Genomic DNA, 14,040 nt, shown 5'->3' with positions numbered 1-14,040 from the left:
AGAAAGAAGGGAGGGAAGGAGGGAGGGAGAGAAAGAGGAGAATTAAAAATGTTAGGCAGATTTTATAGATTAGATAGACAGATTCGACAGACAGATAGACAGGTAGATAGATAGATAAACAGCAGTTGAATAGACATTGGATTGGTGGGGTCAAAACAAAGACGTTAGTACTGTACTATTAGAAACTTTGGGTTGTAGGGGTTCTGCTGTTTCCCGCCACTGACAGGCCCTTAGGAAATCTAATGTGTTTGTTGTACTTTGGAGAAACTTTAAATTCCAGAAGAAAAAATGTAAGGAGAAACCTAGTGACTTTGGAGCTTCAGAAGTTGTATGGTCTAGCAGATAAATCAGAAGGGTTGATAGAGGAAGGAATCAGTCATTTGATCCAGCTCCTGAGGACTATGAGGAGGAGAAAGAGGAGGAAGGAAAGGAGGAAAAGGAGGAGGAGGAGGAGGAGGAGGAGGAGGAGGAGAAGAAGAGCTGAGCAGTGATTAACGTAGAACAAGTTTTATTCAAGAAGTATTGCAACAGAGGGAAGGAGACCTCAGTGGAGAACCAACGTTAACTCCAAATAGCCAATATTACTGCTCATGTATAGTCAAGGAGAAGAACTGGGCGTCATTGTTTTTTTTCATTTTGGTACCCTTTGTCTTGTATATACATATGTTTATCTGATTTGGGGAAAGGAAGGAGAATCACAGAAACAGTGGGACAAAAGGCTGAATGCAATGCAACAGTGAAACTCGCTAGACACTGTTGGAAATGAACTTTACAACTTGGGGTGAAGGAGAATGGGAGGAGAGGGAAAGCGGAAGAAAATGAGGGAGGGGTAACACTGTTGGACAAGAAATGTACTCTTTACCTTACTTATGTAACTGTAACCCCTGTGTACATCACCTCTACAATAAAATTAAAAGAAAATAGTTACAGGGAAATAGTAAGGGTAGGGAGTTTCTTGCTAATCCAACTCAACAGGATTCTTGATGAAGACAGATCAAGGTGATCAGATATCAAGCATGAGAGGTTCTCTCTAAACTCCCCAGGATTCTTCTGGAAACCGGGTTCTCCGGTCTAGCAGGATGGGGGCCAAGCTAGAAGCCCAATTGAAAGGAAGACTTAGAAGGACCTGACTAAGGCTTAGTCAAAAACAATCAAATACTGCTCTGTTCAAAGAAAGAAGACACAGTTCCTTCTTTGAACAATGCCAAGTGAATTTTCATTCCCTCTTTTTTTGTTTATCAAGGACAAGCTGAGCCATCTGTTGTCATTTTGTCATAGGGCAACCTGTCAAGGTTTCTAGATGTTAGCCTCACAGCATTCTGCGTGGCCCACGTAGCAGCAGCTTCCGGTACGATGGCTACCCAGGAAATGTGTGATGATCACTTCTTTGAAGTATGTTTTATCATGCCGTCTAACCCCTGAAAGGGCTTCTGTAGATGCTATAGTAGGAGGGCAGGGCCGGAGGGAGAGGGACAACCCAGATATGTGGCCACCTAAGACCCCATGAAGGATCTGGATGACCAAATTTTACTTCTCACTGACTCCAACTCAGGAGAGTGGAAGAAAATTGGAAACATCAAATTGTTGTCAGAGCCAGGTGCCTGTGGCTCACACCTGTAATCCTAGCTAATCAGAAGGCTCAGGTCTGAGGATTGCAGCTCTAAGCCAGCCTGCGCAGAAAAGTCCCCATGAGACTTTTAGCTCCAACTAACCATTCAAAAAAGCCAGAAGTGGAACTGTGGCTCAAAGTGATAGAGCACTAGCCTTCAGCAAAAGAGCACAGGGACAGCACCTAGGCCATGAGTACAAGCCCTACAACCAATACATACATACATACATACATACATACATACATACATACGTATATGTATTATATATATATGTGTGTGTCAGAAATTGAAGGAAAGTAGATTATTTGAGCATTTGGTAAGGACTGAATAAAATGATCAAGGGTCCAGATTCGGGTCCAAGTTACAAAATGCCAAGTAAAATATGTCCCCCTAGAGGTAAAAAAATAGTTCAAGGACAATAAAGAATTTAATCCTCAGTAAGGGAATGGTGTAATTTTCCATTGATACATAAAATTTCCTTGTATGTGATTGTAGGAGAAAATTGGTTCTTATTTGCAAAAACAAATGTGATTCATTTAATCTTCCACTGATGTAAATCCAGATGTGATAATCTCAACTACATAAAACTTTTTGAATTTTTATTTGTTGGGGCACTTCCTAAGGAATCTCAGACTAGACTTTCATAATCTTCTTCAGGCTAGAAAGCCAAGATTAAAACCCATTACAAGACTTTAACTGCAATACTTACATACTTAGGTAAACTCTTCTCAAAATAAGCAACTGTATTTATTTACCTTCAATGCCAGGAATTCTAGAAACCAGGTACCAGGCCAATGTTTCCCACGAATGCTTTGTCAGCATTAGCACCACAAACTCAACTTTAATTTTTAAAACTTAAAATCAGATATCAGGTTCATATCTGATTCTGCACTTCATTCTCAAATATAGCATTCCATGTGCTCAGTGTTTCTTTTTTTTTTTTTTTTTTTTTTTTGCCAGTCCTGGGGCTTGGACTCAGGGCCTGAGCACTGTCCCTGGCTTCTTTTTGCTCAAGGCTAGCACTCTGCCACTTGAGCCACAGCGCCACTTCTGGCCATTTTCTGTATATGTGGTGCTGGGAATCGAACCCAGGGCCTCATGTATATGAGGCAGGCACTCTTGCCACTAGGCCATATCCCCAGCCCCATCAGTGTTTCTTGTATGCACTGCTACAAGGAGAACAGATTCGTATTGATCTTATGCAAATGATTATTTTGGTACAAAACTTGTCTACAAATTCTGGAGGGATTCAGTATGGGGAAGAAAAGACAAATGATTCATTTTTGCTTTAGTATGATCATAGAACATAAAAATACACAAATAATCAAACAAAAATCTTTATGTGCTATACACCAGCTTCATCTGTTCATTCTGCTCTGTGCAATTAATCCAGTAGCTTATCTTGCCTCAGGAATTATATGAAACCATCAGCTTCTCCACCAACCATACATAGAAACCTTTGCTCGGTCCAGTGGTGTGGTCCCAATGTTATTTAAATAATTCCACCAGAAGCCTGAACCTCAAGTAAATATTCTCTTGCTGAGAATATTTACATCAAAGCTCTCAGGAAATACAAAGGTCTTTACTTCTATGTAATCTGGCTTTGGTGCCAAAACAAAGATGTCTCAAAGAGTGAGTTAGGATTCTTTTTCAACTTTTTAGAAAGATCTGAGAAAGACTGTTGTAAGTTCTTTAAATGTTGTTAAACTTTATCAGGAAAGCAGTAGGTCCAGGACTTTCCTTTATTAGGACCTGATTCAATCTTTTTACTAGTTATCAATCCATCCAGATTTTTTTATTTCTTTGTGATTCTGTCTTTGTAGGTTTTATATATCTCAAAATGTATCGATTCCATCCGTGTTATGCAGTGTTATGCAGAAAGGTATCCCATGATACCTTTCATTTCTTTAGAATTAGTATTATGTCTCTACTTTCATATCTTATCTTAGTAATTTGAGTCTCTTTTTCTTATTCCATTTATGTAAATATTTCTCAATAATGTTGGTATTTTCAAATAACAAACTTTTTGTTTGTTCAGCTTTCTTTGTTACTATCCTATTATTTGTTTTGTTTGCTTCTTCTCTATTCTGCATTATTTCCTGTGTCTAGCCTTGGGTCAACTTTGTTCTTCTTTCCCTAGTTCCATATGTTGTAATATTAGATTGCTGATAGGAAGTCTTAGTTTGTTTATTTTAATGGAAGGAAGATATGTTGTCATAAATTGTAAATGTTAACATGATAGCTTCTGAAGTCTGTGCCTTTCTACAAAATCAGTGAACTTGAAATGACTACTGGCAAATTATAACATAGCACTTCATTTGACATCTCAGTTTCATAGATTCCCAGAAATGCATTTAGGTCAATGACATCTGATTCATAAGATGATTTTTATCTGATTATAGGTGATTTAAATGATGTATTCTATAACAGTCTTAGCCTAGATTACTCCAAAACCAGATCCAAAACAAAGATTTATGTATAGATAGATTATTTGCAAATGTAATTTTAGGGAGAGGGATGGGTCCTAGACAAAAGGAAAAGGAAAACACAAAAATAATAGAGAAGTTAATTGCCAAGGGGAGCCAGAGCTAGAATTTCTGAGAGTATGTAGTACGTGGTCTCTGAAGAGTTTTCCTTAGATATAAAAAAGGAAAGAAAATATCTTCTGTCCTCACCAATAGCAAAGGGATTGTCTGAGAATTAACTAAGCTGCACTTTAAGCTTCCACCCATGAATTAACGACACTCACAGGCATCTCAGGATGTGTCATAAAAGAGCTCTTGACTCATGAAGAGAGAGGCTGAGTCTTTGCTACGTGTGAAAATGGTTCGTAGAGCTACAACAGGTAAAGAGAAGAACTGGACAGTACCATACCTAACAGGTACTCACTACCATCTGCACACAGATCCTGAGAAAGTCTCAGTGCAATGAAACTAGGATAAAACCACCCTGCTGTTCCCATAAAGGGGAACTAATGGGAGAAAGTAAAGCCCCTAGTATACAGGAACTACCACCAGAAGTTTCTGGATTTAAACTCTCGGAAATTGAGGCCCGATTTATGTGCACATTCAACACTGCTAATAAAGAAGCAAAGCTTCTCTGGAGGGCAAAAAGCACTTCAGCATTCAGCCACTGACTCTGCCCGACCAAACAAACAGGAATAACAAGGTTTGGGTGAAGTTAGAAGTTTAAGAAATGGATAGAAGAAATGCTTCTGTTGGGGTGAATCAGATAGCATTTGGGGAAGGGCAGAAAAGAGTACACCTAGAGGAAAAACAGAAAATATTTTTAAAAGGAATTTCTTGAAGAATCTAAGCCCAGAACCAGAGGTAAGCATGAGAGAGATGCATTTTCCTAAATCAGCCAGTGTCGTAGTGAGGTACCTAGTGCCATCCACAAACAGGGCCAAGAAAACGCCAAGGACAATGAAGTGTGGTGGAGGATAAAGGAGCAGGAAGAAGATCCTTTTGGAAGTAGGAATCCAGGTAGAAGAGCAGTCTGAACAGAGCCCCTGTGTCGGGCTCCTGAGCAGTGATTTGGGGTAGTAGAGGAACCTGCCCTCAACCTCAAATGACAGGTGACCCTGTGATACCAGAGATGAGAGCTTAGGTGTGAGGGTGGCCCTGGCATCACCCCAAAGGGAGTAGGCAGGTCAAACACCAGCAGAGAAGGAAGGAGATGGGTGGGGAAGGCAGAGGAAGCACCTATGCCTCAGTTCATTCCATAGACCTGTCGTAAGACAGTGAATCGTCTCCAAGAAGCTACATTGCAGTTAGTGGCCTTTCCTTCCGTATTTCCTTCCTTCCTTCCTTTCTTTCTCTCTTCTTTCCTTCTTTTCCTTACTCCTCCTTTATTTCTTCTTCCTCCTCCCCCTCCTCCTCCTCTTCCTCTTTCTCTTCCTCTTCTTCCTCTTCTCCCCCTCCTCCTCCTCTTCTTTCCTCCTCCTCCTCCTCCTCCTCCTCTTCTTCTTTTTCTTCTTCTTCTTCTTCCTCCTTTCTTGCCTCCATGAACCTATAGATCTATTTTGTTCTATACAAGAAAATAATAATTCCGTGACTGAACAGCTACTATAACTAGGTAGTAGTAAGGGTGAAGAACTATTGGGATTGGGGAATTAGGAGAAGGAAATGATGATGATGTCTGAGCCTGGGATGTCAGGTTCATGTGTGATAACTCAGAGGTCAAGTGGTAGGAAGGAAGAAGTGAGCTATACTCCACAGGTTTGAGGTGATTTAGATTTTCTAAGAGCCATGTAATAAGAGATAAGGTGTTGAGAGTAAGCATGCATTAACGGCCTGCATTTTACTTTATTGCGATTGAAGAAGACAATTGTACGTGAATTCACACTCCTGTTCTGTCTCACCCCAGGAGAAGATAGACACAGTTAGAGGCAGGGCTGTCAGTGCTTTTCATCCTATCAGACACAGCCAATCAGCGCTGGCCGTCCATCTACAATAACCTCTAGTGTCTCTGAACAATATGCTGTCATGAGAACAATGTCACTGAAAGGGATGGAAGCTCAGCTAGCAATTAAATAGTCAGTAATACTTTGACGAAACTCCAAAAATCTGAAAATAAGACCGAGTCATTGCCATGTTCCACAGTTGACTAACATTCTGTACTGAAAAGCTCAATGGAGTAGCTTAGTCTGTGTCACCAACCCCTCCCTCAAGTCAGTAATAAATCACTTCCACCAAGGGGAGAGAGAGCCAGGAAAGCTGGCGAGATGCTTCCCAGAAAGCCCCCTCTGTCCTCATCCCAAGCAGAGTACAGGAGGACACTGAATGGCTAGACACTCAGGGCCAGACAGAAGTGAAGTAAGAAGGCAGAACTCACAGAAGCCAATTGCTGCCAGCAGCAGCAGCACTGAATCTGAGATCCCAGCAAATGTAGCTCATCCATAAGGTCAGTTTGTCCTTCCCAGAAGAGATAGGCATGCTTCCTAAGGAATTTTAAGATAATCAGCTTCTAGACCCTGCCTCACTTCCACACTGGTCACTCACTTGGGGAAAGAATGCCTCCATGACGCATTTCAACAATAAGCAACACTGTGGGTGTTTAAACAGGGCTTCTTTGTGCAACCTCAAAAACTACCTCCAAGTCCCACGCAGGATGGGACACAATTCACACTTGAAAATATTACAAAAACCAAGCATTAGTTATGCTACACCCAAAGTTTTAATCAGGTTTACTGAGCTTGACAATTGAACCATTCCTCTGGAACCACATAACCACAAAGCCCATGTTGCAATACTCTCCCACAACTCACTCAAATAGTGGTATCTGTCAAGAAATACAAGATACAACAGTGCCTGCCAGAAGCTTAGAATCATTGCAGAACTCCAGCAGTGGTCTTGCCAGATAGCAGAAACAAAGCAAAGTACCTGAATCCAGTGCAAAGGCAGCTGCCAGACATCTAGAAACCTCCAAAGAAACCTCTACCTGCCTCTCCCTTCCCTCCACCAAGAGGGATAAGCTGCTTCCCCACCACAAATACCAGGATAATAGGAACAATGACATTCTATCACTTCCAAGATTTCTGCAAAAGACAAAACCAGCTTCTCTGAACACCAATGTAAGGAATACAGGATTACAAAGACGGGACATTATAATACATCCAAAAGAATATAGCAAAGTTCCAACAATGAAATCCAGATAGAACCCTAGGAACAAAAACACAGTACTGGCACAAATATAGATACAAATACAGAAATTGAATAGAAGATCCAGAAATAAGCCCAAGCAGATACTGAAATCTGCTTCTTAACAATGACACCAAAATCATACACTGGGAAGAAAAAAACAGCACTTGTTTTTTTTTTTTGTATTACTGTCCTTGGAGCTCAGTGTCTCAAGTTTGCCAAAATGGTGTTCCGACCCTTGGGCAATGCCTCTTGCTATGTTGTTAGCTGGGCATTTTGGAGATGGAACCTAGAAAACTCTTCTGTAGTGTGACAGAACCATGATCCTCCAGTTCTCAGCTTCCCAAGATTATAGGCATATACCACTGACATCTGGCTCAAAATGTCTCTTTAACAAATGGTGCTAGAAAATCTAGACAGCCACATGTAGAGAACTGAAAACCGATCCCTATCCATCATCCTTTACAAAAATTGACTCAAAGTGGATCAAAGACCATTATGTAAAAGTTGGATCTTTGAAACTACTGGAGGAAAATATTGGGAAACACTTCAAGATGTAAGCATAGACAAGGACTTTCTGAAAAGGCCTCCAATCACCTAGGAAATAAGAGCAAGAATTGACAAATGGGATTGCATCAAATTTAAAACCTCCACAGAAAGAAAGAAACATAGACAGAGTGAAGAGATGGCCTAGAGAATGGGGAGAAATCTCCTCCACCTCTTCACCTGATGGATGAAAAATATATAAAGAATTCAAAAAATTAAACCCCCAAATAACAATCCAATTAACAAATGAGTGAATGACCCAAACAAGATGCTTTTCAAAGAAAGAACCAATAGCCACTAAATACATTTTTTAAATGTTTAATATCCTTAGCACTCCAGGAAATGTAGATCAAAACCACTAAAATCCCACCCAATCCCAGTCAGAATGGCTGTCATCAAGAAAACAATTAACAAATACCAGTGAGGATAAGGCTATGAGATGGTATTTTATTCACCGATAGTGGGAATAAGTAAATAATGCAGCTACTATTGGATTCTTCTGAAAAAATTACAAGTAGACTGGCAAATGATCTAGCCACACCATTCCTGGGCATATGCCCAAAAGAGTCCATGTGCTCTAGAGATACTTGAAAATCCATGTTTATCATAACACTACTCACAATTTTCAAATTATACAGAATTAGCTCATGTTCTGTTAATAGATGAATGAATACATGCACAATGGAGTTTTATTCGCCCATGAGAGGAACTGAAGAAGATGGAATTATACTAAAAAACACATGCATATACACATTCACATAGATGAACATAGAAAAATGAAATCCAGTAAACACTGTTTGAAAATAGGAGGAAGAGAAAAGGCAGGCATGGGAATATATTGGTGAAGGTGAATTTCTTCAAAGTAGTCAAAACATAACAATGCAATTATTGCAAGGAACCCTCCATACTATTAAATGTATGCTAACTCAAAGTTCAATGTTTTGGGCTGGGAATATGGCCTAGTGGCAAGAGTGCTTGCCTCGGATACATGAAGCCCTGGGTTCGATTCCTCAGCACCACATATATAGAAAACGGCCAGAAGTGGTGCTGTGGCTCAAGTGGCAGAGCACTAGACTTGAGCAAAAAGAAGCCAGGGACAGTGCTCAGGCCCTGAGTTCATGGCCCAGGACTGGAAAAAAAAAATCAAAGTTCAATGTTTTGTTTTGTTTTGTTTTGTTAAGAATGAAATTACATCCTTTGCTGGGAAGTGGATGAAAATGGAGATCATCATGTTAAGTGAAATAAGCCAGACTCACAAAACCAAGTTAGTGCATGGCTCTTATTTGTCGAAGTTAGGGGGAAACAAAGCAAAACAGACAAGGTCATGAAAGTAGAAGGCCTGCGAGGAGGGTGGAAGGGAAAGAGTAATACAAAGGGGAAAGAGGATAAATAGAGATGATAGTATTACATTGTGTTCATACAATCAAAACACATTATATGCGTGCATTGAAATGTCAGGATGAAACTCTTTACTGTACACAATCGACTATATGCCAATATATGATGAAATATTGGATAAGCTTGACTCTAATCTCAGGAAAGAAGCTGCCATCTAGTTAAAAGTAGCACAGAGCTCTCCAATCAAATACAACTCAAAGAGGAGTTTGCCATACATATAATCATTAAACAACCAAAAATCAAAGCACATTATATATATGTATGAAAATGGCATAATGGAATCCCTTATTTGTGGCAATTAATATACACTAACAATAAATTAAAACAAACTGCCACCTACACCAAATGCCCTAATCAACATGTTTCAGCAGTTGCAGAATTCATCTTTTCAGCTGCACATGGAACATTCTCCAAAATGAGTTAGACCACAAAACAAGTTTTACCTAATTAAAAAAAAAACCCACTGAGATCAAATCAAGTATTTTTCCTGATTACAATAGAATAAAACTGGAATCAACAACAAAAAGATCTCTGTAAAGTATAGGAAAACATGGAAAATAACATGCTTTAGACAACCATTAGTGAAAAAAATCTTAAATTATCTTGAGAGATGTGAAATGAAAATATAACCTATTAATATTTATGTAGTACCACAAACAGATTTAAGAGGAAAGTCTGTATCAATAAGCACTCACATCAAGAAAGAAGAAAGATTTCAAATCGGTACCTTAATACTATACATCATGGAGCTAGAAAAACAAGAACAAAATGAACATAAAATTAATAGAAGAAAATATTCAGACCAGACATAAATGAAATAGAAATCTTTAAAAAGCATTACACATGGGTGGGATGGAAGGGGAAAACTTGGAGAGAGTGAGGGAAGGAGTGACATTGTTCAAAAATAAATGTACTCAGGCTGGGAGTGTGGCTTAGTGGTAGAGTGCTTGCCTGGCATGCATGAAGCCCTGGTTTGATTCCTCAGCACCACATAAACAGAAAAAGGCCAGAAGTGGCATTGTGGCTCAAGTGGTAGAGTGCTAGCCTTGAGCAAAAGGAGGTCTGGGAGAGTGCTCAGGCCCTCAGTTCAAACCCAGGACTGGCAAAATAATAAAAAAGAAAAAGAAATGCATTCATTACCAGACTTACGTAACTGCATCTCCTTTATACATCACCTTTATAATAACAATAAAAAATTTAAAGGCATTACAGAATATCAATGAATTAAATTTGTTTTTTTGAAAAGATAACATCCTTTCTCTAGACTAAGAAGAGAGAGAAACTCAAAACCAGAGCTGAAAATGAAGACATCAAAACTGAAACCACAGATACAACAGTGAAATTTTTTTGAATCTTTAAAAAGACTTCAGTTAGGAGTTGGTGGCTCATGTCGATAATCCTAATTACTCAGAAGGCTGAACTCAGAGGATCCCCCCAAAAAAAGCTGAAAGAAGAGACGTGGCTCAAATGGTAGAATACCAATCTTAAACATAAAAGCCAAGTGAGAGCTCAAGGCCCTGAGTTAAACCCTAGTACTAGTACCAAAAACAAGAAGAGACAGATAAATTCCTAGACATAACAAACAAACCTATCAAAACTCAAACAGGAAGAAATAGAAAACTTAACGGATCAATAATGAGTAGTACAAATAGATCAATAATAAAAAAAAAATCTCTCATCAAGTAACAGTGCAGGACTTCAGGTTTTCCTTCTGAGCCCTATCAAACATCTGAAGAACGAATGCTAGTACTTCTCAACTACTAAAACTTTGAAAAGGAGGAAGTCTCTTCCAAACTCATTTTACAAGACAGTATGCACAATTTACAGGTATGCACGATTACTATGTGTCTTTTTTTTTATTTGAACTTTTTTAAAAAAGTCAATATGGCATCTTTATGCCTATCTCCACAGTGACTACAACTCATTTCCAAAGCAGGCATTTTCGTCTTTTATTTTCTCTTCCAGGCCTGAGTACACAGACAGATGATTCATTCAATGTTACCTTTCCTATGACCTTCCTGAAAAACCAGAAATACTTCTCGTTTCTTTCCACATCCACTTCAAATACTAAAAGGCAGAACCGGATAAATTGGTGCCAAAGATTAGGGTCGTGGCAAAGGAGTATGGCTGTGGTTGTTTCTGGTCTAGTGCTTCCTCTTGACTTACTTAATCCATCACTTCCCTAAAAGCCCGATGCTCATGGCAACCACACCACAAAGGATGGACAGCCAGCAGAGACTCAGGTGACAACTGCCAAACAGTAAGCGTGAAAAATATGTTAAGCCAGAGATTTTCATCACAAAACCTGGAATGAAGGCAGAGCAGTTCTCCAGAAGTCCATTTCCTTAAGGTAGGGCCCATTTTCTGTATAAAAGTCCATGTATCTATGGAGTCTGCACCAGCAAAGAGAGTCCACAGAGCTCCTTCTTCCCTTCCAGGTAAGAGGCCACAGTGAGAACTCCCCAATAGTCACCTTACAGTGTTTTTGTTTGATTGGCTCTTCTTGAGCATCTAAGGATATATTTATTTCATATTCAATATATCTGGGTTTTTGTTGTTGGTTTGTTTGTGTTTTTTTTTTACTTCTCAGATTACAGTGGTGGGACTAAGGATCAGAAATATAGATTGGTATCTGTAAAGATTAAGTTCAGGGGAAGCTCTGGATGAGACAGTGGGCTCAGGTCTCAACTGCTTCTATGCATCAGAGTGAGATAACATGGCCTCTTCCTTTATCTTTTACTTTAAAATTGTGTGAGAATGAGGAATGCATCCTATGGTCTGAATTCAAGGAAGCAGAAAGAAGGAAAAGAGGCTCTCTCACTTCTGAAGGGACATGCAATGAGAGAGATGCACTGCTAAACTGACCGTGTTACTTTGTCCTCTAAACCACTAACTCAGCTTTTCTGCCCCTAGGTTCAGCATCCTCTGAAGCATGAGTTCCTACCAGCAGAAGCAGCCCCTTGTTCCACCCCCTCAGCCTCAAGACCACCAGAGGAAACAGCCCTCCCAGCCTCTACCAAAAGTGCCCTTTGTGCCCGTCACCACAGAACCATGCCACCCAAATGTTCCCCAACCTGGGAATGCCAAAGTTCCTGAGCCGGGTTCTAGCAAGGTCCCTGAGAAGGGATACACTGTAGTCCTTGAGCCTGGCAGCACTGTGGTCCCTGGATCATGCACTACCAGTGTCCCTGAGCCTGGCTATGCCACGGTTACTGGGCCATGCAATACCAATATCCCTGTGGCAGGCTGCACCACAGTCCCAGGGCCATGCAGTACCAGTGTCCCTGAGCCTGGCTATGCCACAGCTACTGGGCCATGCAATACCAGCATCCTGGAGCCTGGCTATGCCACAGTTACCGGGCCATGCAATACCAGTGTCACTGGGCCATGCAATACCAGCGTCCCTGTGGCTGGCTGTACCACAGTCCTGGAGCCAGGCTATGGAAAGATCCCTGAGCCAGGCTACAGCAAGGTACCAGAGGCAGGCCAGTCCAAGGTTCCTCAGGTCTTCCCCTCAGGAGTCACTCCAAGCCCAGCCCAGCCGAAGACCAAGCAGAAGTAATGCCATCTACAGCCAGACGCTTGACAAGGTGACTACCAGCAATGAACACACTCATCCCACATGCTTCTGCGTCTTAATTATCTGGACACCTTGTAATCAACGCATTACCACTTGGAATTATAGTTTCTATTTTTATTCTAAAGAATCTATCCTTTCAAATTTTTCCCTACACACACACTCTATAGAGATCATCTAAAGAGAGATTCTGTATGGGAAAAATTAGTGTTCATTTCTTTCTCCATTAAACTGCTTTTAGCTGTACTTCTGGTTCAGTGTGTCATTGGCTGAATCCTCCTTTATGCTTCATCTGCCTTTGTGAGGGTGAGGTGGGGTTCTATAAGACTTATTTTATTTAATCCTGTCACTGTGGTTCTGTGAAGTTGTTAAATGCACTTAGAGGACATTGCTGGGATAGCAATAAGCCATCATGTAATAGTACCTTGGGCCTGTCATTTGTGGCAATCACACCTAGAACAAAGGCTCTCGCTCTCTCTTTCTCTCTCTCTCTCTCTCTCTCTCTCTCTCTCTCTCTCTCTCTCTCTCTCTCTCTCTCTCTCTCTCTCTCTCTCTCTCTCTCTCTCTCTCTCTCTCTCTCTGCACTGGACTGAGTTCCTGGTTGCCTGCCCCAAGCTGCCTTTGATACTCAGTATCCTACCTACCAGGCCCATCTTCATTTCAGAAAAGCATTATTCCTATGTTCATAGCCTCGGATTCTGTGGAAGGAGCTTCTCTCATTTTACCGTTGGTCTACCCTGACTGACACATACAGATCCACAGGCTGTCATAGAAACACAACATCACACATCACACACCTACACAAATTCCACTCTCATTAGCTCAGGCAGTGTTACCTTTGCTGGGCAGCCTCCATATCTAAGGTGTCCTGAAGCTGAACAGCTAGGAGGCAGTGTGGAGGAGTTGTAATACTCAGGAACTTTGAGGACAGACGTGTGCATCATTCTCTCTCTTTTTCTCCTTCTCTCTCTCTCTCTCTCTCTCTCTCTCTCTCTCTCTCTCTCTCATACATATACACACATCACTCCCTTTCTCTCTCTTTGCCTCAGAAATAGTTTCATGGAATGATTTCAAATAAGAGGTGAGTTTTGAGTTTTTAGTAAGTACTAGGAGTACACATACCAGGTGAAGTATATACTCACCTACCAAGCTGAGTACATTATCAGGCTATAAGCTCTCAAGAATGAAAGACTTCAAAAGTACCTGCAACAGTCATTCTTTTTAAAAAAAAAATAAGTCAAATACGTAAATACGCACTCTGTTGGAG

General features: G+C 40.5%; 1 protein-coding gene across 1 annotated transcript; it reads left to right on the top strand.

Annotated features, from left to right (window-relative positions):
• The first annotated feature begins 12,128 nt into the window (after positions 1 to 12,128).
• On the top strand, positions 12,129 to 12,758 carry LOC125360025 (small proline-rich protein 3-like). The gene has a single exon (XM_048357988.1). The coding sequence runs from the start codon at positions 12,129 to 12,131 to the stop codon at positions 12,756 to 12,758; it is 630 nt and encodes a 209-aa protein (XP_048213945.1).
• Positions 12,759 to 14,040: the final 1,282 nt, after the last annotated feature.

Source organism: Perognathus longimembris, chromosome 11 (genome assembly GCF_023159225.1).
Source record: "Perognathus longimembris pacificus isolate PPM17 chromosome 11, ASM2315922v1, whole genome shotgun sequence".
In the NCBI taxonomy this organism is placed as follows: Eukaryota; Metazoa; Chordata; class Mammalia; order Rodentia; family Heteromyidae; genus Perognathus; species Perognathus longimembris.
The sequence above is the reverse complement of the archived record's forward strand: the minus strand, read 5'-3'. Positions and strand labels throughout refer to the sequence as shown.